Here is a 22,853-nt window from a genome sequence, read left to right on the forward strand (position 1 = left end):
TAATGTCGCATTTGCGATTTCTAAATCGTTGTTTTTGTCAAAACTCAAATTAACCGATGCATGATTTCGCGCTATTCAACACTTCCTTTCAAAAACCGACAAACGCCGCGCCCTCTTGTTTGCAAATCCCGACATATCCATTAATCCAATCACGCACGGCGTCATCAACACCGATCGCAATACGTCAGCGCGCAACATCATAGTCACGTGATGCAACGTGTCAGCCCCCACGTTCTCATCGCTTCGCCTCGCCAAAGACGCCAAAGACGCCAAAATCCCCGAAATAAGCAAATTTCTCTCAAAATAATGAACAGTTTTGATGAGATTGAAGAGCCTGCGTTGCTCTCACCATCGGGACGTAAAAAGAAGCGGCTTCCAGGCAATTCTGCTCGAGCTGTGGCCAAGAGAGCACGGCATGGTGGTGACGGTAAAAATCCAGCAATTTCATGTACGCACAATGTACGTGATATGTGCATGGCGTCCACCCTGTCGACTGACGACCTTTCTTACATCAATGGGAAGCTTTATTCCACGGAAAATAAAGTCAAACAGGACGCCATCTTGCTTTCTTTCATGGATATTCAGCAGTGTAAACGAAGGAGGCTTAAAGTTAAAGATGTAAACAAACAGAGAGCCAGGGATGTCACGGTGAGGTACTTCCTCCTGAAGGCGGATAAACAAAGGATTCCTGTATGCAAGGCTTCATTCGTCAGCATATTGTGTGAGTATAGTCGGGAATGGTCTTATTTAGTCCTGCTGTTGTGTGTGTGTGTGTGTGTGTGTGTGTGTGTGTGTGTGTGTGTGTGTGTGTGTGTGTGTGTGTGTGTGTGTGTGTGTGTGTGTGTGTGTGTGTGTGTGTGTGTGTGTGTGTGTGTGTGTGTGTGTGTGTGTGTGTGTGTGTGTGTGTGTGTGTAATGTATGCACGAGCAAATCGTCACTCTCATAACAAAAGTGCCGAAGTCATATTTTTTCCAGTTTTTGAGATTTTCTGCCAAAGTCATCGAGATCCATGACGTGATCATAATAACAAGATTTGTGTTTCATTGTGTTTCTGTCAGGTCAGGTTCGATCTGTGACCTGCTACAGGTACCATGTAAACCTGTACTAACCTGTTCCATGGTCGGGTTGTCGGAGACTAAACCGTCTCCCCCACCAGGTTTTCTGGTGAGGAGGGTGTTTGGATATGGACACCCAGCAGGATTAAAAACAAAACCTGTCAAAGGGCGGAGGAGCTCCTTGTGAGCCAACGGCCATCCATATCTAGTGCCCAACTGTGTCTGTGGACGTCCTCCTGCAGTTGGGTCACTTCTTATTAGGAGGTTGGTGGCAGGATTTGCACTCCGGCCACCGTAAAACCCTTCATTCCGCAAAACGCAAAAACGCAAAAAAATCTGAAAACCCACTCCGTGGGAGTACCTCCTGTGCAGCTTCCCTTCGCAGGGCAGCTCACCGGATGACGGGATTGGGGCAAAGCCTTCGGGACCCCCAATCTTTGATAGGAGGGAAACCACGGGGTAACATCCCTGGGTCAGATTGCGGAAGAGTGTGTCAGAGTGGTGCTGAGGTGTCGTCCACCAGACAGCGGTCTCCTTGGGTTAACCTGAGGCGGTCCCTTCGGGTGGGTGCCTGGAATGTCCTATCCCTAAGAGAGGATGATCACCTGTCTCTGTTATCATCTGAGCTCAAGCGTTTGGACATCGGGATTGCAGCTCTCTCTGAGGTTCGGAGACCGGATTGCGGCGAGATAATAGTGGGTGGTTACACCTACTATTGGTCTGGTCGCTCTGATGGTTACCATACCCAAGGAGTTGCTGTAGCTGTGTCCAATAAGCTGACCCCAATGATAATTGAGGTAACACCGGTCAACGAGCGTATTATGAGATTAAGGATTCGTCACTCCTTAGGTGTCATTTCCCTGGTCTCTGTTTATGCTCCGACTGAGGCAAGTGATCTCACCGTGAAGGACGTATTCTACGCCACACTCAAGTCTGTGGTTGATCAGTGCCCCAAACGAGATACACTTCTAGTCTTGGGGGATTTCAATGCATCGACTGGAACTGATAGGGACGGTTATGAGGTGTGTGTTGGTCCCCATGGGTCAGGAACTATGAACCAGAATGGCACTAAGTTCCTTGACTTTGCAAGAAGTCATGGACTTAGGGTGGCTGGTTCATGGTTTCAGCGCCCACAAGCTCATCGCTGGACTTGGTATTCCAACGCTGGCGGTGTGGCAAAGGAGATTGACCATGTCCTCATTGACGGTCGTTGGAGGATGATCCACAACTGCAGGGTCTACCGGAGTGCTCAGTTCCTCAATACTGACCACAGGCTTGTTGTAGCAACTCTAAAGCTGCACCTTAAATCCTGGAGAATGGTACCATCCCAGCCGAGGCTGGATGTTGCCAAGCTCAGGGATGAGAGAGTAGCTGAGGAGTTTGCGAACAGGCTGAGTGGACACTTGGGGGGTCTGGGTGCTTTGGGGGGTCCTGTAGAGTTGTGGAGCGCCTTCAAGACCACCGTCCTTGATGTTGCCGATGGATGCCTTGGAGCTCACCGCAGGGCAAAGAAGAATTTTGTTTCTCAAGGGACACTGGATACCATTGACCAGAGTCGCAGAGCCAGGCTGAATGACAGAGCTGAGCTGTTCAGGGAGCTGAGGCGTAAAACTGTACGTGCACTGAGGGTGGACAAGGAGGCCCATGTGCGAGGAATCTGTGAGGGGGTAGAGCATCACCTGTGGACAGGTGATTCTCGTCCCGCTTACAGGGGAATTCGCGCATTACGTTCATCCAAGCCCATCCCTCGGAGCACTACAGTTCGAGCAGAGAGTGGTAGGCTCTTGACAGAGGAGTCTGAAGTGAAGGCCCGCTGGGCCGGTTACTTTGAGCGGTTGTACCAGGCTGATCCCCCAACTGTCGAGTTGGACGTCAAGGGTGTTACAATCCCTGTTGCTGACCCTCGAATCAACTGTGGTCCACCTACGCTTGTGGAAACACGGGCTGCGGTGAACCAGTTGAAACGGGGCAAAGCTCCAGAGATCTGTGGCATCCATGCCAAACTTCTCAAGGCTGGTAGAAACGCTGCATTCGTGTCGTTGCATGCAGTTTTGTGCTCTGCCTGGAACACAGGCATCATCCCAACTGACTGGAAGAGGGGCCTTGTTGTCCCTCTCTGGAAAGGGAAGGGTGATCGCCAAGACTGCAACAACTACCGAGGGGTGACGCTGCTCTCAGTGCCGGGCAAGGTCTTTGCTCGGATAATTCTCGATAGGGTTCGCCACCATCTGCTTGAGCACCAGCGTCCAGAGCAGTCAGGCTTTACACCAAAGAGGTCAACGATTGACCGTATCCTTGCACTTCGTGTCCTCACCGAACGCAGACGAGAGTTTCGGCAAGGGCTGCTTGCAGCCTATGTTGATCTCTGTAAAGCGTTCGATTCAGTGAATCGGGATGTCCTCTGGAGGATTCTTGGTCTTCGTGGGGTGCCACCAAAACTGATCGATCTGATGTCTGAACTCTACTCTGGTACTGAGAGTGCTGTGAAGTGTGGTGGTACCATCTCTGACTTATTTCCAGTTGTTACTGGAGTTCGTCAGGGATGTGTACTTGCCCCCACACTTTTCAGCACTTGTATGGACTGGATTCTAGGGAGGATGTCGGAGAGATCAAGTTGCGGTGCGTCATTTGGGAATGTCAAGATCTCGGACCTTGACGTTGCAGATGATGCAGTCATCTTTGCGGAGACTTTAGACATCCTCTTGGGGGCCCTCGAGGTGCTGAATGAGGAGTCAGAGCCGTTGGGATTACGGGTTTCTTGGGTCAAAACTAAGATCCAGGCTTTCGGTGACATCTTGGATGCTGCTGTCCTGTCTGTGTCTGTTTGTGGTGAGGATGTTGAGGTCGTGGAGAGATTCACTTACCTTGGCAGTGATATTCATGTCTCTGCTGGCTGTGAGTCAGAGGTCAATAGACGTCTGGGTCGGGCCTGGGGAGTCATGGATTCACTGGATCATGGGGTGTGGCGCTGCCGGTACCTGTGCGGGAGGACGAAAGTCCGAGTCTTCAGGTCCTTGGTACTTCCAGTCTTGCTTTATGGGTGCGAGACTTGGACTCTGACCAAGGATCTGAGACGGAGACTAAATTCCTTTGGTACCAGGTCTCTTCGGAGAATCCTTGGCTATCGCTGGTCGGATTTTGTGTCCAACGAGCGGTTGCTGAGAGAGACTCGGATGAGATTTGTTACCTGCATACTCCGTGAGCGTCAGTTGCGGCTGTATGGACATGTGGCTCGTTTTCCTGACTCTGATCCTGCTCACCAGATTCTCTCAGCGAGGGAGTCTCATGAGTGGAGGAGGCCAGTGGGTCGACCACGTACCTCGTGGTTGCAACAGGTTGACCATCATCTCAAGGAGATGGGGATGGGCCTGGCATCTGCCTGGGGGATGGCCAGACGGAGGCCCCTGGAGTACCGGCGGAAAGTGGACGCAGCGACGCGCTGTTCTGGCACATGCTCCCATACCTGACCTGACCTGACCTGTGTTTCATTGAGCTTCCATTAACAACTCTGTAAACAAGAAATAGTGAATAGATATTCGTTGGTGAAGAATTGCTGCAGTTTTTTGTGTTTTTCTCAAAACTGGAAAAAATGACAGGCACTTTTGTTATGAGGGTGATGAAATACAACCCATCGCTTTGCTGATGGGAATATTGTTGCGAATTTGGAAGCTTAGGCCTCAGTCACATTTGCTCTACGGCGAGGATATGGCTGCCGTACGCCTTCTGAATTGACAGAAACGTGCGGCGGCCGCAGTTTCTGAGGTGTCCTCAGGGTGGCCCTACGCCGTATGGCTATATTTTACAGGCCGTAAGGTCGCCGTGGAATTATAACGCGGAGTTATAACTTTTTTCATTTCAACGTTCGCCGTCGCAATTCGACAAGCCGAAAAAAAAAAAACTGGTAAAAAAAAAAAAAAAATTAACCCATTCGTTACCGTCCGTCTGGCCGCACGTTCGCCTTAGGGCCCCCCCTGTGGTCCCCCTGTGGTCGCCTTGCGGTCGCCTTGCGGGCACCTTGCGTCTGCCTTGAAAATTCTATGGCCGCCGCAGGAACGCCCTAAGGTCACCGTGCGACATCAAATCAAAGACCGTACGGCAACCCCACGTTTTCGGTCTCCACAACTAATAAATATGCCGTGCGGCTCCCCGAAAAATAAAAACATATGTGACTGCTACATTGTGTGACCGTGGAAATACTGCGGCCGCCGTATAATTGCTAATGGCCGTAGATTTTGGAGACCCCACGGCCGCCGTGGCAAATGTGACCTAGGCCTTACTGCACACAACAGCCAGGTCCTATAGATCAGTTATATTGGTAAGTATGTTTCTCGGTGGGGTCCCATCCTATGTTTAATGGGTGATTAATTGTACGTGCGCTGTGAATTATTTTATAGTTAGGATTTTTACATTACCAGCAACAACGACAACAATTCCCATCTTCGCTTCTTCACCACCAACAACGACAACAACGCCCATCTTCGCTTCTTCACCATCGACCTTCCCCACGTGCATGCGTGTTAAGCACAGCCAGCACAGCCGTGGGCGGAGTCCAATGTGCCAGGCGGGGCTTCCTTGGACGTTGGTGTCTTGGATTTCGTTCCAAATACAGGCATGGTGCCCCTCTCAGCCAATCGGGGGGGGGGGGTGCGAGCACGTCTGCCACCTCTCGGCCAATGGGGAACCAACACAACATGTTGCTGCTCGACTTCCTTGTCGAGGGGCTGAGACATGAGCACCTCCCCCTGACCAATCTCGGACGGCCGGGAGGTCGCCCGACACGCCTATCCAATGAAGGGAATGACACGACACTGATCTCTCCCACCAGTCAAGACAAAGATATAATCGTGTGGGGCGACCCAGTGAGAGAGTCGGAGGGTTCGTTGGTTGAGGCTGAGAGAGTCTTCCCGCCGTGAATCGTCGCCTGTTCTGCCGGTGGAGCATGCCACCGCCCGACGCTACCCTCCGTAACTGGTGCTTAGAGCGGCATCGTGTTGCGGGTTCGAGTCCCGCCGGGTCATATTGTCGGGAACCGCACAATGCGGGAAGGTCCAAGCCAGTCTCTTACCTCCAGCTCACCTTCCCTCCGAGCTGGGGGTATCAAGAAAGGCCGCGGCCACCATTTCTTTGGGTGTGTGTCTGTGTGTGGGTCCATCTTTTAAGTAGAAACTGTTAAGTGCCTGTGTTCCTTGTACATTACATTTTCATAGTCATGATAACTCTGCCTTCTTGTGTGCTCCCCTGCCCCATTATAAATAAATATCCCTTTTATTAAATGTTCCAGCTCGTTTCTGTGTTTCTTTCGTTGGCTTAGCATGGTGTGTGTTGAGAAATAGCGAGGCAGTAAATTGTTCATTTGGACCGACAGGCCTTGGTAACCTCCGCTCGGGTTACACACGGTTCGGGCACAGTGACGGCTCGTCCCGCTCGAGGTCTGTCGAGGGTGTCAATTCCCCCGTAGCTTTTCCGCGTGGGTAATTAGGTATATTGAAGTTTGGCAATTAACCCTACCCCACGCGGTCAAATTATTGGCGATTCATGGTCCTGTAAGGGACCCGAGCCTTTCGGACTTATCCGAGGGTCACTACCTAAATTCCGGTGTGTTCGGTGCAGCCCACTCTACTGCTCCCTCTAGCGGTCGAGCTTGCCACCGATTCCTGGCCCCACAACAATATTAAGGAGGGAGGGTGAGGAAGGGTGCGGCAATGAGGAAGGAGGAAGGAGGGGGGAGTGGGGAGGAGTTGGGAGTGAGGATGCGGGGAGAGACGGAGGAGGAGTGAGGAGGGGTTGGGAGTGAGAAGGAGTGGGGGAAGGGAAGGCAGCGTGAGCGGAGGGCAAGGGAAGGCAGCGTGAGCGGAGGGCAAGGGAAGGCAGCGTGAGCGGAGGGTCCGTCCGGAGATGACCACGGTCCAGACACATCCGGAGATGACCACCGTCCGGATATAACCGCCGTTTAGATACGTGCGGAGATAACCACTCTTCAGATACGTGTGGAGATACCCACTGTTCAGATACATGCGGAGATGCCCACCATTTGGATACGTGCGGAGATACCCACCATTTGGATACGTGCAGCGATAACCACCATCCAGACACGTATGGAGATAACCACCATCCGGATACGTGTGAAGATGACCCCCGTCCAGATACGTGCGGATATAACCCCCGTCCAGACACATATGGAGATAACCACTGTCTGGACATAACCACCATCCGGAAATAACCACCATCCATACACGTATGGAGATAACCACTGTCCTAACATAACTATCATCTGGAAACGTGTGGTGATAACCACCGTCTGGATATGTGCGGAGATGACCACCGTCTGGATACGTGCAGAGATGACCACTGTTGGGATACGTGTGGAGATTAACTCCATTTGGATACGTGCAGAGATGACCACTGTTCGGATACGTGCCTAGCTGACCACCGCTCGGATATGTGCGGAGATGACCACCGCTTGGATACGTGCCGAGCTGACCACCTCTCAGATACGTGTGGAGATGACCACTGTTCGGATACGTGCGGAGCTGACCACCGCTCGGATGCGTGCGGAGATGACCACCATTCGGATACGTGCGGAGATTAACTCCATTCGGATACGTGCAGAGATGACCACCATTCGGATACGTGCGGAGATGACCACCGCTCGGGTACGTGCGGAGATATCCACCATTCGGATACGTGATGCACTTGGGCCATCATGCCTGTGCCGTATCCCAATCCAATCAGCTGCATCACTCCACCCCCCCCCCCCAAGGCTTTGGTCAGACCATCAGCACTAGCTAGAGAAGTGTTTATGAAATATCCCCTATAGTATTCTGTATGTCAGTGAGATCTTTATCTTCTACAGCGTAATCCGAACCTCCCAGGAACAGGAGGTGCTGAATTTCAGAACCCACTGCATCCTGCAGATGAAAATGCATTGTTGCGGGCTGGCGGGGTCGGGTGAGAAGACCAATAGGTGGGGGAAGCTACGTCGATTCCCACCAGACTCCCCGAAATTGTAGGCCGTCGCTCACGGATAATTCCTTGACGCGGCGGGTCGCTTAACCGACCATGGATGCCAATAACTCAACCGCGTGACCTCGGGTCCTCCCGTCTATGGAATTGGGTTACCTAATTAACCACGTGGTTTAATTACCGGGGAACCACGCCCTCGGTAGGCCTTGTCCGAACCGGATCACTCTACCGGATCGGATCACCTTTCCAGATCGGATGTAGCCGAGCGACACTGCCAAGGACGTACCAGCAAGAAGGAACGGATCATTGGGAATAAAGACCCGGCTAAACTCAGATTCAAACCGCACTGGACCAATGAGAGAAAAGACAAAGGCGAGCTGGGAACATTCCTAATGCAATTATTTATTAACAGCAAGTGAGGAAAAGCATGTGGCACAACAAAGATTCATTGGGTATGTAACGCAGGGAAAGAGGAGAGAGGTGTGGGGGGTGCGACAATAATATGCAAGCAACTTACTAAAGCAGACAGTGCAGACTTGACGCGAGATTAATTACAGTAACAACAATAAGGATCTTCTAAAGGCTTACTTAAGAGACAGGCACCAGCACACTCAGACACACACAGAAAAAGAAACTCCAATTAAAAGGGACTTTTGCAGTCAGGGAGGGAGGGGTTGAGGTTATTGCTTTCGGTACCTGGGCGTTTCGGGGGAGGGATGCTCCGTGGTGCAGTGCCCGACAATAGTCGCGTTGTTCTGGCAACAGCCGCACGTGTGGAGATCGTGTTCTGAAGGAAGAGCTTGAGTGGAGAAGGGCGGAGTACAGAGGGCGAGGGTGGAGCAGTAGGCGGGACCAGGCAGGAGGCGGTTCGTCGACGTCGTGTGGGCGGAGACGAGGAACAGGAGGCGGGCTGTCAAGGCGAGGCGTGGGCAGAGTCGAGAAGCAGGAACACTCCGCATGAAAAGACCCACACCGAACACACACTCTTCTCAACACCACACCAACACAGAGGATTTCTCTGTGTTTTATAGAGCCCGGAGCTCGGGGGAGGGGCCATGCCGAATGCAAAGTCATCGCCCGAGTCAGGCGTTCCGACTGGCTCTGACCCCCCACGTGGTCCGCCAGCCTGGGCCGGGTTTCGGGCAGACGCCGGTCCAACCCGCCCACCTGGGTGCTAAAGCATATGTGACTCGCCGCAGATGTCTGGTTTCGGGTAGACGGTGGAAGCTCAAAGCGCTAGTCCAGCCCAAAGCGCACGTCGCGGATTTTGCCGCAGAAAAGAAAAAGAGTGGGGATGAAAAAAAAGGGAAAAATGATATAATAACCTAACTATTATACCATCGCAACGCACTCCCTTGTCTTCCCACTAAACAAAAGGAAGGGGTCTATCTACACGTATATTAATGGCATAACTGCCCCAGGACACCTATCTGTTGTATGCATATGGTTCCGAGAACCGCAACAGTATAAAGCCAGCTGTCCATCTGCATTTCAGCTCTGAATATTAAAGATCACCTTGTAACTCTCAAGAATCCCCCTGCCGTGCTCCACATCCCCCTCCACCTCCATCCCCGAAGTGACGACGATGTAGATCCGCACAACCTCCCTGACAATGTTGTGTGTGTCTGTCTGTCTATCTGTTTCCGTCCGTGCCAAGCCATAACTTTTTTACCATTTGAGCTTTTGTCATCAAATTTAAAAAAGGCTTTATTCTGAGAATATGGAAACGACATAATTAGAATTTTTGTCAGAAGGTCAAAGGTATCATTTTTGCATATGGAAGAAGAAGTCCGAATACAAAGCGGATGGGCTTTGCATATTTAGATGCTTTTATTTTTTTTTGGCTAAATGAAAAAGAATACGTTGAGGGTTTCGGTTTTGTTGGGGTATTATCAAGCCCACTACACCTCTGCACAACATTTTGTGGTTCATTTTGTCTGAAGGAAGACGTGTGTGTAGGATAGACAAATGCGGGCGTGTGTATATGCACGTCTTATTCTTAAGGCAAAGTTCCATCTCTGAAGGGTGTGATGGCAACGGCATTGTAATTAACAGCAGCATAATGATGTGATTTTCTTTTTCATCAACATTTTCCTTAACATTTTCATTCTTTTTCAGGTGTCAAGAAAGACAGAGTTTCCAACATTGCGAAATACTGGCTGACCCATGGTATTGCAAGACCTGAAAATCGAGGCGGTGCAAGAAATATGGAGGAAAAGGAAGCAAAGAAAACAGCCATTCAGCACCACACCAAGTCATTTACGTGTCTTGCAAGACACCATGCGCGTCGTGGTGCTCTGGAACGGAAATATCTCCCAAATGATTTGTGTGTGAAAAAACGCTTACACCAGGTGCTTATCTCAGGAGAGTTGGGAGATAGGAAACCGTCGCAGTTTCTTAGGAGGATCAGGCAACTTTTGGGTAATGCTAAGCTGGAAGATAAAATTTTGAAACAGCTGTTCTTGCAGCGTTTACCCAAGAATGCTCAACACATCCTGGCCTCTACCAGTGAAGCTGTTACCAGCGAACAGCTCGCTGAGATCGCTGATAGGATTGTGGAAGTGGCAGCACCCACACCCTCCATCGCTGTTGCTACACGCCAGCCACTTGGTGCAACATCGGATCATTCAGTCATCCAGGATTTACAGGCGACCGTCAAACAGCTCACGGCACAAGTGCAGGTGCTCACTTGTCACCTGCAGGAAGAGCGTGGGTTTTCTTGCGATCAGGCCCAAAGCAAGCAGTGTGGCCAGAGCCGGAGTAATAGTCGCACTACGGGCGTGAGGTTGCAGAGTGTTGGTACCATTGGCGGTATGGTACGGCAGCTCAGAAGTGTGTGCCGCCATGTTCATTCAAGAAGCCCATTTCCACCACACAGGGAAATGGCGGGACCAGCAGCTCGGAGCGACAAGCTCTGCCAGTCACTGTGAGTGTCTCCTTTTCAACGTCACTGGAAAGAACATGGGCACACGCTTCCTAGTTGATACTGTGGCCAAAGTGAGCCTGTTGCCACACACAACATAAAACAAGACTCGGTCTAACAACACTGTACCCCAACTTCAAGCAGTCAACCACTCAGCTATCAACACCTACAGAGGGAGATCTTTGATGCTTGATCCGAGACTGCGTTGAGTTTTTTTGCTAGGTATTCATCGTCGCTGAGCTGCCCAGACCCATATTCTGAGCTGACTTTTTTTGACAGCTTATTGACACCATGACCAACCTTACTGTGCGAGGGATCAGTTCACAAGCAGCCACCATCAGTCCAATGTATGTGGAGTACCAACACCTCACAATTTAGCACCCTCTTTCATGAATACCCCAGCATAACTTGACCAGTGTACAGTGATGCGGCAGTCAAACACTCCATCACACATCACATAGAGAGTCGAGTGCCTACCACTTGTGGCAGCAAGACCTTGCCACCTAGCACCTAATCGTCTGTCTATCCCAAAGGCAGAGTTCGATCATATGCTTTCAAGCTCGGTATCATCTGTCCATCCAGCAGTAAATGGTCCAACCTTACACATGGTCCCGAAGAAGACACCAGGAGACTGGCGGCCTTGTGGAGATTAGCAGGCACTCAACAAATCTACTGTGTTTCATCACTATCCTGTGTCACACCTTCAAGACTTCTCTTCTTCTTTGCAAGGTGCTTGAGTTTTCTCTAAGGTAGATCTGGTTGGAGTATACCATCAAATGCCTATCGAGCCTGATGATATCTGTAAGATGACCATTATCACACTGTTTGGACTCTGAATTTGTTCATATGCCATTCAGTCTACAGAATGTAGCGCCAGACGTTTCAACATTTCATCGACAATGTCATACGAGGATTGCCTTTCGTCTACGCCTATCTCGATGACCTCTTAGTAGCGAGCTCTACACAAGAGGAACACGAAACACATCTGAGACCGCTATTCAACCAGTTGGCGAAGTATGGTATGGTGTGGTGATCAACCCAGCCAAGTGTCAGTGGGGAGTATCTACACTGACTTTCCTCGGCTATGTAGTAAATGAGCAGGGAATATGTCCTACTAGACAAAGTGAAGAGCATCCATGACTTTTCACTACTGACATCGCTCTGCAGTTTGAGATAATTTATAGGTCTGGTGAACTTCTCCCACCATTTCATTCCCAACTGTGCTGACATGCTGCAACCAGGGATAAGAAGAAGAAAAACCATCCTATCACCCTTGGTGAGCAAGAGCTGTTAGCCTTTGAAAAGGGGAAAGTTAAATTGGCTGAGGCTGCCCTCCTTGTCTATCCCAAGCCAGACGCACTGTTGTGCTTCATGACCGACGCATCGGACATGGGCTTTGATGGCATACTCCAATAGCTGGTTGACAGAGAATGGTAGCCACTCTCATTCTTCTCAAAGCGACTGCAGCTGGCTGAGACTCGCTACAGTACCTTCGGTCTGGAGTTATTACCATCACCAGAGGAGAGGGTATTGCATTTGGGTGCTTTTGTTTGTTTGGCTGTCTGTCTGTCTTTGTTTGTTTGTGTGTTTGTCCTCACAGAATGTGAGTATGTGAATAAATAACATTTGATCTTTAAGACCCCTAAACCCCTTTAAACCCTTTACAACTCCAAGACCCCTTAAGACCACAAGGGCTCAAAAGACCCCAAGGATCCCCAAAAAACCCAAAAGACCCCAAAGATTCTTTAAGACCCTGAAGACCATTAAGACCCCTAAGACCCGATAACCCCTGTTACACCCTTAGACCTCTAAGACCCTTTAGAGCCCCGAAGACCCTGAGGCTCGTTTCTACCCTTTAGACTTTCAAACCTTTTAATACCCTGTGTACCCTTTTTCGACATTTTAAGACCATTTCAACCTCTTCAGACATTTCCAACCCTTTAGACCTTAAACGACATTCTCCAGACCCATTTGACCTTTTCGACCCATTTCGACCTTTTCGACCCTTTTAGACCTTTCAACCTTTACAACTTTTCAGACCTTTGACCCTTACACAATTACAACTGGACCATTTAGACCTTTCATTTAGTACATCCTTCCATTAATTTGCCACACAAAATACACCACACAAAACAAGTCCTGGTGAGGGTCTGCAATCTCTGATTGCTCTTTCTTGTTAGCCATGTATCTCAGCGTCAAGCACTTCAGACATCTACTGGAGGAAGAATTATCATCTGCACTGACCACAATTCTTTGTCATCTCAACTACATATCCCATTTCACGACAGACATCAGGCATGTGAAGGGACTCGACAATGTGGTAGTTGATGCACTCTCACATTCGCACCTCGTTGTGCTTCACACTTCTTCCTCCATCGACCAGAGCCAGATAGCAGCTGATCAGGAGAATGATGAGGAGCTCTGTGAGCTACGAGATTCATATTATTCACTGTTGTTTCGGCAAGTACCACTCCCTGCTTCAGATGGATACATCTGGTGTGATGTCTCAACAAGCTACGAACGAACCTTTTGTGCCTAAAAACACCCTCGTGGAATCTACAATGCACTCCACTGTTTGTATCATCCTGCCATCAAATCCACTCAGAAGTTGATATTGGCATGTTTCATTTGGCCAGGTATTAACAAAGATACTCATGAGTGGTCAATATCTCGCATTCCATGTCAGAAATCTTAGGGCCATCGCCATGTCTAGTTTCCTTTCGGTACCTTTGCCACACCAGATGCAAGATTCGAGCACATTAACATCGATCTCTTAGGACCCACTACCTCCATCAAGTGGGGACAGTTACATGCTCACCTGTATTGATTGCTATACCAGGTGACCTGATGCTATTCCTGTGCAGGACATTACAGCGGAGACAGTTGTTAGAGCATTAGTGCACCATTGGATTTCAAAGTATGGCACACCATGTATCATCATTACAGATAGGGGTTGGCAATTTTAATCCACAATGTTCACCGCGATGACGAGCCTGTTGGGATGCAATCGTACTGTACCACTGCTGTCACCCAGCAGCCAACAGCATAGTTGAGCGCCTCCATCATAAATTGAAGGCAGTTTTGAAAGCTCAATCAGACCTGAGTCGGTGGTACAAATATCTCCCTCTGGTGCTACTTGGCATTCACTCTACCATTGAAGATGATCTAGGATGTACACCAGCGGAATTATTTATGGTACCACTCATAAAACTACCAGGACAAATGGTTGCACCCAGTCACCCAACTACATTACTGGACCCATCCAATTATGTACATTGACTGCAAGAGCACATGTCTAGTACCTCCCCAGCTACGACATGAACACAACAAACCACCAGTCAAGTTCCAAGAGGACTTATGAACTGTACGCATATTTTTGTTCATTGTGATGCAGTACTCAAATCACTACAACAGTCAGGTTCCTTGTGTAATTTCGTTGCAGTTTTTTGGAGAGTAGCAAACCTATAGATTTTTGAGAAGTTTAAAATCTATGTAAGTAAAAAAATGATGTTTCACATTTTTTCAACTTTTGGAAAGGTCGTTTTGGGGTGAAAAACGCTTCCTAGTTGTTTTTTTTTTTAATTCTTTTTTTTTTAATTCCAATTTTTTTAAATCTGAAACAATACAAAATAACCAACTGATGATGGATTACTGTTAAATGGCTAACAATGGATTTTATAAGATAATAAAATGTTGCATTCTGACTGTCAGTTGCCATGGAAACAGCATTTTTGGAGTGGAATTGCCATTTTTTAATATATATTTTTTAAAATTATATTTTCCATCGGATGGCCTAAATAATTGCTAAATATGGTGACCATGACTAACTTACACATAAGTATTATGATTTTCAAGTATTGGAACAGTTGGTTGCCATGGAAACGGCCATCTGTGCAATGAAACATTGGTGTGTCTGTTGTTCAATATCAGAAGGTTTCGGCACCTTCAGTAGTGAAACGTTTGATTTTATGTTTTTGTACTTTGATGTATTGTAAGTGTGATCTTGTAGGGAACATAGGTGACGCCACGTCGCGACGCCATGCCATCGCCTCAGGTTACGGTTGCTGGGCGTGGCATGACGTTGTGATGTGGCGCGGCGTGCGTCCAAGCACGTGCAGCACTATGACGTCATTTTCAGTTCGCTTCGTTTATTCTCGATTTATTCATGACAGTTTACTTCGGAGCTTCGTTTCATCATATTCGGTTTTCAACGCCTTTCTTCCTTTTTTCGGTAAGTTGTGATCGCCTTTGAGGCGTATGTACCTTTTTGTCATTTTATGTTCTTCTGTATGGGGTAGGATTATGGTTTGAGTGGCCACAGGGTTGGAGGTTTTAATTGCGTTTCCTGTTAGGCTAGGAGTTGGAAGTCAGAAGATTTTGTTGCTAAACGGATCAATGGTGATGTCAGCCTATGGGCGCCGGTGAAGAAGGAGAAGAACAGAATGTACATGTCTGGCAATACAACACTAGCAATCAAGATCAGGGACAAGACAGTAGATCGAAAAGAAACCAAGGATTTGTATGGTAGACTGATGGTACTCTCCAGATCCAGCAGGGACGTCGACCAGAAGGATGCAATTGGCAACTTTGAATTCGCTGTGACACCGAGGGCCCTGTTTGCACCGAACGGAAGCTTACTGTCATGCACCGACAAGTCGAAGCTAATCCATAACTTGGAAAAGTTTGCCAACAAGGAACCATCTTTACCAGAAGATGAGCTTGATGCCACACACATGGAACCAGCACCCGCTGATGCTGTAATTGATGGCAGTACTAGCACGAAGGTCGCAGTCGTGGATGGAATGGTAGTTGTCCAGAAAATGACCAAGAAACCAGCAATGGTCGTGACAGTGAAGGACCTCAGTGAATGTTTCAATGATAGGGTGATGAGTCTGACCAGAGGCTTCGACCATGTAATTCTTGTTTTTGATACCTACAAGCAAGATTCCCTCAAGAGCACAACCAGAGACAAACGACGTCAAGGAAAGGCACCAGTCCAATATGAGGTCAAGGATGATACCAGTATCAAACACATCACGATGAGTCGATTTCTGTCCCATGATCAAACCAAGGCTGATCTGATGGAGTACTTGGCAGAGAAAACTCTAGAATACAACCGCGATTCAACAAAGGTGGTAGTCGTTTCGGCATCTGGGCAGACATCGAGCAATGGGATCTCCAATTTGAGGCGAATAACCATGAGGAGGCAGATACGTTGATGATCCAGCAAGCAATAGCTGCATCACAGCAACACACGGGAGATATTGAGCTGACGATATTCTCACCTGATACGGATGTTCTGGTTCTTGCCAGAGCAAACTATCATCTCCTGCCAAGCCACACATCTATCTCAATGGCATCTAGCATTGTCAAAATCGAGCCAATCTGGAAGGCCCAAGGTGAGGAGAGAGCCCAGGCATTGCCAGCCTTCCACGCATTCACAGGTACCGATAATACTGGGCGGTTCGCTCGACATGGGAAGGCAAAGTGGTTCCAGTGCTACTTGAAGGCCGATGACGACATGGTAGATGCCTTTGCTATGCTCTGTAAGGATGCTGAACTGTCAGAGGATCTATACACAACTTTAGCAAGATTTGTCTGTTCAGGTTATTGTCCAAGTGGTGTCAATATTTCCAGGATCCCTGAACTTCGGTGTCATCTCTTCTGTAAGAACATGGCTGAGAATGACAAGTACCTGTCGTTTGTCGACCAACTGTCGGTGCTCTGAGGCAGCATATCATGCGAGTACATATCCAGGCATACGTTTGGGGTCAAGCAGCAATTTTTCAGCAAACATTTCTTGATCCATTAAAGAAAGGCTTCCACAAGGACATGAGTGGTCAACTCAAACCGACAGCAGACATTCTCCCTGCACCAAAGGCAATTATTGAGATGATAAGGTGCCAGTGCAAGACAGAATGTTCATCACAGAGATGTTCCTCCAGGGCCAAGAACTTAACATGCACTGATCTTTGCATGTACAGAACTTCGTGTGAGAATGACGAGGACTCAAACATTGAACGGCATGACCACGATAGTGATGATGACGATGGCAATGATGAGTGACATTAGAGACAGTGATGACAATTGGCTGCAAACTCATATTTGACATTAAGTACATTTCACTGATCACCATATTCATGCGTTACTTGTTTCAAGATTTGAAAGCAATACATTAAATAAACGGTAATAATTAAATAAACGGTAATACAGTGATGACTCCATCTACACCTCACTCTCCGAAAACATGGACCATCTTCTATCTTCTCATCCAAACTCTCTCTTCCTCTTATGTGGCGACTTCAATTGTCATCACGCCAGTTGGCTAGGTGTGGGTACCTCTCTCACCTGCCATGGGACGTCAGCAAAAGCTTTCTGTGACTCATTGGGACTGACTCAATCGGTCAACTTCCCGACCCGGATCTCAACCAATGGTACTCCATCTCTTCTGGATCTGATTTTGACAAATTTCCCTGACAATATCTGCTGCTCTTCCTTCGCTCCAATTGGTTCTTCTGACCACGTCCTTGTTAAAGTGGACATCTCTCTGGCTGTCATCAGAGAACCACCTCACCGCCGTCGAGTCTGGCATTTCACTCAAGCCGACTGGCAGGGTCTCCGAGCAGCCATCAAACTTACAGACTGGTCTCCTATCACTACTTTCTCAAACATCAACTCATCCTGGGAATTCTTTCAAAGAAACTTGCTCTCCCTCATGCACAGATTTATCCCCTCTCGTGTTCAGTTGTCTTACCCTTCCTCCCGCCCTTGGTTTACTGAAGCTTGTGGCGAGGCAGTTGTCCTGAAACAACTTGCCTTTGCCTCATGGAAAGCAAACCCAACTGAGAGCAATCTCAGTTCTTTCCACAAAGCTCGGAACAAGTGTGTATCTACCCTCAGGAGAGCCAGAAAACAACATCTTTCTCATCTCAAGTCTGAACTCTCAGACCTCTCTCCCTCCTCAAAATCCTGGTGGCGTTTAATCAAATCTGTTTCTGGTGTATGTTCCCCCTCCATCCCCTCCCTTACCTCAAATGGCCGCACTGCTGATTCCACACGTGATAAAGCTGAATGTCTAAACTCGGTGTTTGCAGCTAAATCTTGTGTCCCAAACCCATCACTATCTCTACCCACTTTACCCAGTCGCACCCAACTGTCCCTGGACTCTGTATCCTTTTCTCCTGACAAGGTGGAGAGCTTGCTTTCAAACCTCGAGTCAGATTCTGCAACCGGTCCAGACGGCATCAGCCCACGTGTCCTCAAAGCCTGCTCTTCTGCTCTTGCTCACCCTCTCTCTGTTCTATTCCCCCTCTCATTTTCCCAAGGTCATCTGCCATCTGCTTGGAAATCTGCTAACATCACTGCCCTGCATAAAAAGGTGCAAAAACAGATCCCTGTAACTACAGACCAATCAGCCTTCTCCCAATCATCAGCAAGGTTATGGAATCCATCATTGCTTCAGACATGAAATCCTTCCTCTTCTCCAATGGCTTGATTTCCAATCATCAATTTGGTTTCAGACCAGGTCACTCTACCCTGGATATGCTGCTACTGCTCTCCCATCAATGGATGGAGGTCCTCAATGCCAGACAGGAAATCCGAGCCGTATCCCTGGACATATCACGTGCTTTTGACACAGTCTGGCACCCTGCCCTACTCACCAAACTCTCTTCCCATGGTATTCAAGGCCATCTCCACTCATGGCTCGCAGACTTCCTCTCCTGTCGCAGTCAACGTGTGGCCCTAAATGGAGTTCTTTCATCCCCTCTTCCTGTGCAGGCTGGAGTTCCTCAAGGTAGCGTTCTGGGCCCTGTTCTTTTTCTGGTTTTCATCAATGATCTCTCGGACTCTCTGGAAAATCCTCTATTTCTCTTTGCCGATGACTCCACCCTCTGCCGTACCATCTGTCATCCCTCAGACCGGCAAGCAGCAGCTTCTTCGCTCACTGCAGATCTGGATAAAATCACAAACTGGTCCAACACGTGGAACATGTCTTTCAATCCACACAAATCTCACACTCTCACTATGTCTCTTCGAAAGGACCGTTTTCAAAACCCCCCATCCACTTTCTCAACAATCCTCTGGAAGAAGTCTTTTCTTGCAAGCTACTGGGCCTCACTATCTGCCATGACCTTTGCTGGGAAAGTCACATTTCCAACCGTCCCTCAAAGCCAGTCGCCGACTGGAAATCGTCCGTCGTGCAAAGTCCTTCCTCGGCCCTCTTGAGCTCCTGACTACTTACAAAGCTTTTGTCCGTAGCCTGATGGAGTACTGCTCTCCCCCTCTGGGCTGGTGCTCCTGCCTCCCACCTTTCTCGACTTCACGCTGTCGAAACCAGGGCTTTTAAGATCATTGGCATCTCCCGCAATGAAGCTGAGTCTTTGGGCCTCTCACTCAATCACCGCAGGTTGGTCGGTGGTCTTTCTGTCTTCTACCGACTCCTCTCCAGCCTTGCCCCCCCCTGCTCTCTCTGCGATTTGTCCCAACCACATTTCCACAGGGCGCTCAAGGTCCGCCAACAACCCCCTTCTGGTAAAACTACCAAAATCACGAATCACTGCTCATCTTCACTCTTTCATTCCTCTTTTTCCACGCCTTTGGAATAAACTTCCTCACTCTATTCTTTCCCATTCTTCCCTCCAGGCTTTCAAAACAGCTGTTCACCACCTCCTCTTATCTTCCCCCATCCAAATCCTCGATATTTTCTACCCCCGATAATCCACCCATGCCCACTTCCTTCAATTCTCCTGCTTTCCTTCCTGAAAGTCCCTGTAATGTCCATCTTCTCCTCGCCATGTTCCCCGTCCCATCCCCATCCCTCTCCCTTCCACAGTTCACCTGTGTCTGTTCCCCAATGTTTTGTCCCTTCCACTCCCACCCCTCTTGTCTCATGCCTCCTTGCTGTGAGTTGTGTGTTAGCTCTCATACGAGCCTCGACCAAGGTATACAAAAAAAAAAATAAAAAAATAAAAAAAAAAAATTTGACAAAATGATCGCAGTTTCCATGGCAACCATTGCTCAAAATACAGATATATGTATTCTCTATAAAGAACTGTCCTCTAGTTAGCAATTATGCATCATCAGTTGCTTGCTTGCGATTAATTTTGAATTTTCAGAGCTGAAATTAAAAAAAACGGGTTTTTACCCCAAAACGACCTATTTGACCACATTATATGCATTGAAAAAAATGTGAAACATGGATTTTCTGTTTTGGTATCGTTTGTTGGGGTTTCTCCAAAAATGTTGGGGTTAGCTACTGTCCAAAAAATTCCAACGAACGTCAAATTATGGAAACAAGGAACCTGACTACAACCACCCTATTCAGGACCTTTTGGAGTGATACGCTGGACTCCCAAGTGGTTCAGTATTGACATACAAGGCAAGCGGGAGTCTGCCAGCTTTGATGGCCTGAAAGAAGCCGACCTTGAGGGTGATTATTTAACTGAGCCAATTGTACAATCGGCTGGACAAAAACACTTTTCCTCCACTACAAGGCAGGTGACTCAAACTACTGCTTCTACTCCTGTGACTCAACCTATATATAAAGAAGTCAGAAAAACTCGGTCTGGAAGACATGTACAATTTGTGCAATTTTGTGCATGTCTGGAAGTGGCCAGCAAAATTTGTGCAAGTTCTTTCAACAGGTTGAAGGATTGATCTACATGATTGATGCTTATTTTTCATCACAGGCAATTATTTCATCATGCACTACTAGTGCAGGATTATTGATCACTGTTTTCATCCCTCTCCATAAATTTAGAGGGAGGTTAATGCCATGGCTTCTCTTTACAAACATAATTTCTGTATTTGTTCAGATAACTGGGCATGGTTTAAAACCAGGGACAATCAATCAGCTTTCAGTACTTTTCCATGACCCTCGCGATTTTGAATAATAATAACTAGAACTGCCACTTTATAACTGCTGGCAGTAATGACCGGGTACCCAGACGTCCGCCTTTGATACAACACGAGACTTAAATGATAGTCGCAAAGTTTCCCTTCAATAGGATAAGTGGTTCCAGAGAAAACATTATTTAATGGTGATACAAATACAGCCCTGCTTCGATACAGCACGGGACTGACGAGTTAAAAAGCGGGTAGCACAAAGTGTTCAATCTATTTATTATGTATGCAGTGAGCCCTTTTCCTGGGGACATTGTCGGTATCAATTGGATTGCTATTCCTGTACCCTCAAACGGATGCAGGTTCTGTCAAGTGAGCCTTCAGGAAAAAAAAAAAACAAATGTAAAAGTTCTCAGATTCAAATAATTAAATAATTCTGGCTGCCAAACCCCGTGGCCGATCGGATTGAAATTTTAAACCTATGTTTCTCATGCCGGCAAGATTATAATTGTGAAGTTTCACATATATTGATGGAGCAGTTCCAGAGTAAACATTAATTAATATATTTCCTTCAATCCAATATGGCTACCAAACGATGTGTCGTACATCAAAAGGAGGGAAGAATTTTTTGTTCGTCATGGAGAGGCGGTCATACCTGCAGAGTTTCGCCTCGATCTGTTCAGCTGTTTCAGAGAATAAGACTTTTAAAGTTATTAATTTTCAATCCAATATGGCTGCCGTACCATGTGACCTATCAATTATTCTACCCTTGAGCAATATGTATGTGAAGTTTCCCCTTGATCTAACCAGCCGTTCTGGCGAAGATGTTTGAAGGTTTTAGGGTTAATTCAATATGGCCACCAAACCATGTGACCGATCAACAAGAAATTAACAAACTTGTCAAAGGATGTCTTGGGGAACATGTGTGTGAAGTTTTGCCTCAATCTATTCTGCCGATCTGGAGAAGAAGATTTAAAAAATTTATTAATTTTCAATCCAGGAAGGCTGATGAACCATGTGACCTCTGACATCATAAATTTATATTCTGCCTCCAGTGGAGTAGGGGACACAGGTATATGAAGTTTCGTGTTTTTCGGATAAGGTGTGTTTTTCTATCCAAGATGGCCACCAAACCATGTGACTTGTGATGTCATAATTTTTTACCGTATATGCAGACATGGTGGGAGATAATAGTTGCAAATTTTCGCTTCGATAGTTTAAGCAATTCCAGAGAAAACATTATTTAATATTTTTCTTAAATCCAACATGGCTGCCAAACCATGTGACCTATCAATAATAAATTAACAAACTTGTAAAAGGATGTCATTGGGAATGTGCCTGTAAAGTTTCGCCTCAATCTGTTCAGCTGTTCTGGAGAAAATGTTTTTAATTTTTTTTCAAAACAAGATGGCTGCCGAAACCAGTCACCTATGACGTCATAATAATTTTTTTTCTCTGGTGAATTGTGTCGATGACGCTCAAATTTCAGATTTTTCCCATGCAGCATTCTACTTCACAAATTTTGACCGGAACACCACTTCACCGATGACGTCACAAAAATCACGTGTTTCCCATGGGGAGTTCATTAAAATGCATGAAGCGAAAAAAATTTCCCTCACACGGTTTCAAAGCAGAGGTCCAAAGTTTTTCAGTTTTTTCAAGATGGTGCCCTACCACGTGACCTATGGCATCATAATTATCAATTAAGTGTGCTATCAAAAAAGATACATACTTGGGTGAAAATTTCATGTCGATCGGACTTACCATTCCCGAGAAAATGATTTTTAAAGCGAAAACACCCGCAAATTGCCGGCGGAAAAAGAAAAATAATAAACAAGAAATAATCAGAAGAAAAACAATAGGTACCCTGATAAGAAGATTCATCCATGATCTCGTGTGGGCGGGGGGGGGGGGTTCTTTAGCTACAAGGCATTACAATGGCTTTAACCAGCTTCTTGTTTGTTCACTGTTTGTCCCACCCCGCACCCCTCCCGGGAGTATTGGCAGAGGTCTACCTCACTACCGCGAGTGAGGGACATCCTGCATCAGGGACCGAACAAACTTTTTTA

The 22,853-nt window shown here is 47.5% G+C and overlaps 1 protein-coding gene across 1 annotated transcript; it reads left to right on the forward strand.

The window, feature by feature from the left end:
* The first annotated feature begins 200 nt into the window (after positions 1-200).
* On the forward strand, positions 201-17,651 carry LOC147034271 (uncharacterized). The gene is made up of 2 exons (XM_085879671.1): positions 201-721; positions 10,137-17,651. Exons 1-2 carry the CDS (start codon positions 211-213, stop codon positions 10,946-10,948), a joined length of 1,323 nt encoding a protein of 440 aa, XP_085735797.1. The 5' UTR covers positions 201-210; the 3' UTR covers positions 10,949-17,651.
* The last annotated feature ends 5,202 nt before the right edge of the window (positions 17,652-22,853 follow it).

Source organism: Eptatretus burgeri, chromosome 1 (genome assembly GCF_056783735.1).
Source record: "Eptatretus burgeri isolate ZD-2024b chromosome 1, Ebu_testis_v1, whole genome shotgun sequence".
In the NCBI taxonomy this organism is placed as follows: Eukaryota; Metazoa; Chordata; class Myxini; order Myxiniformes; family Myxinidae; genus Eptatretus; species Eptatretus burgeri.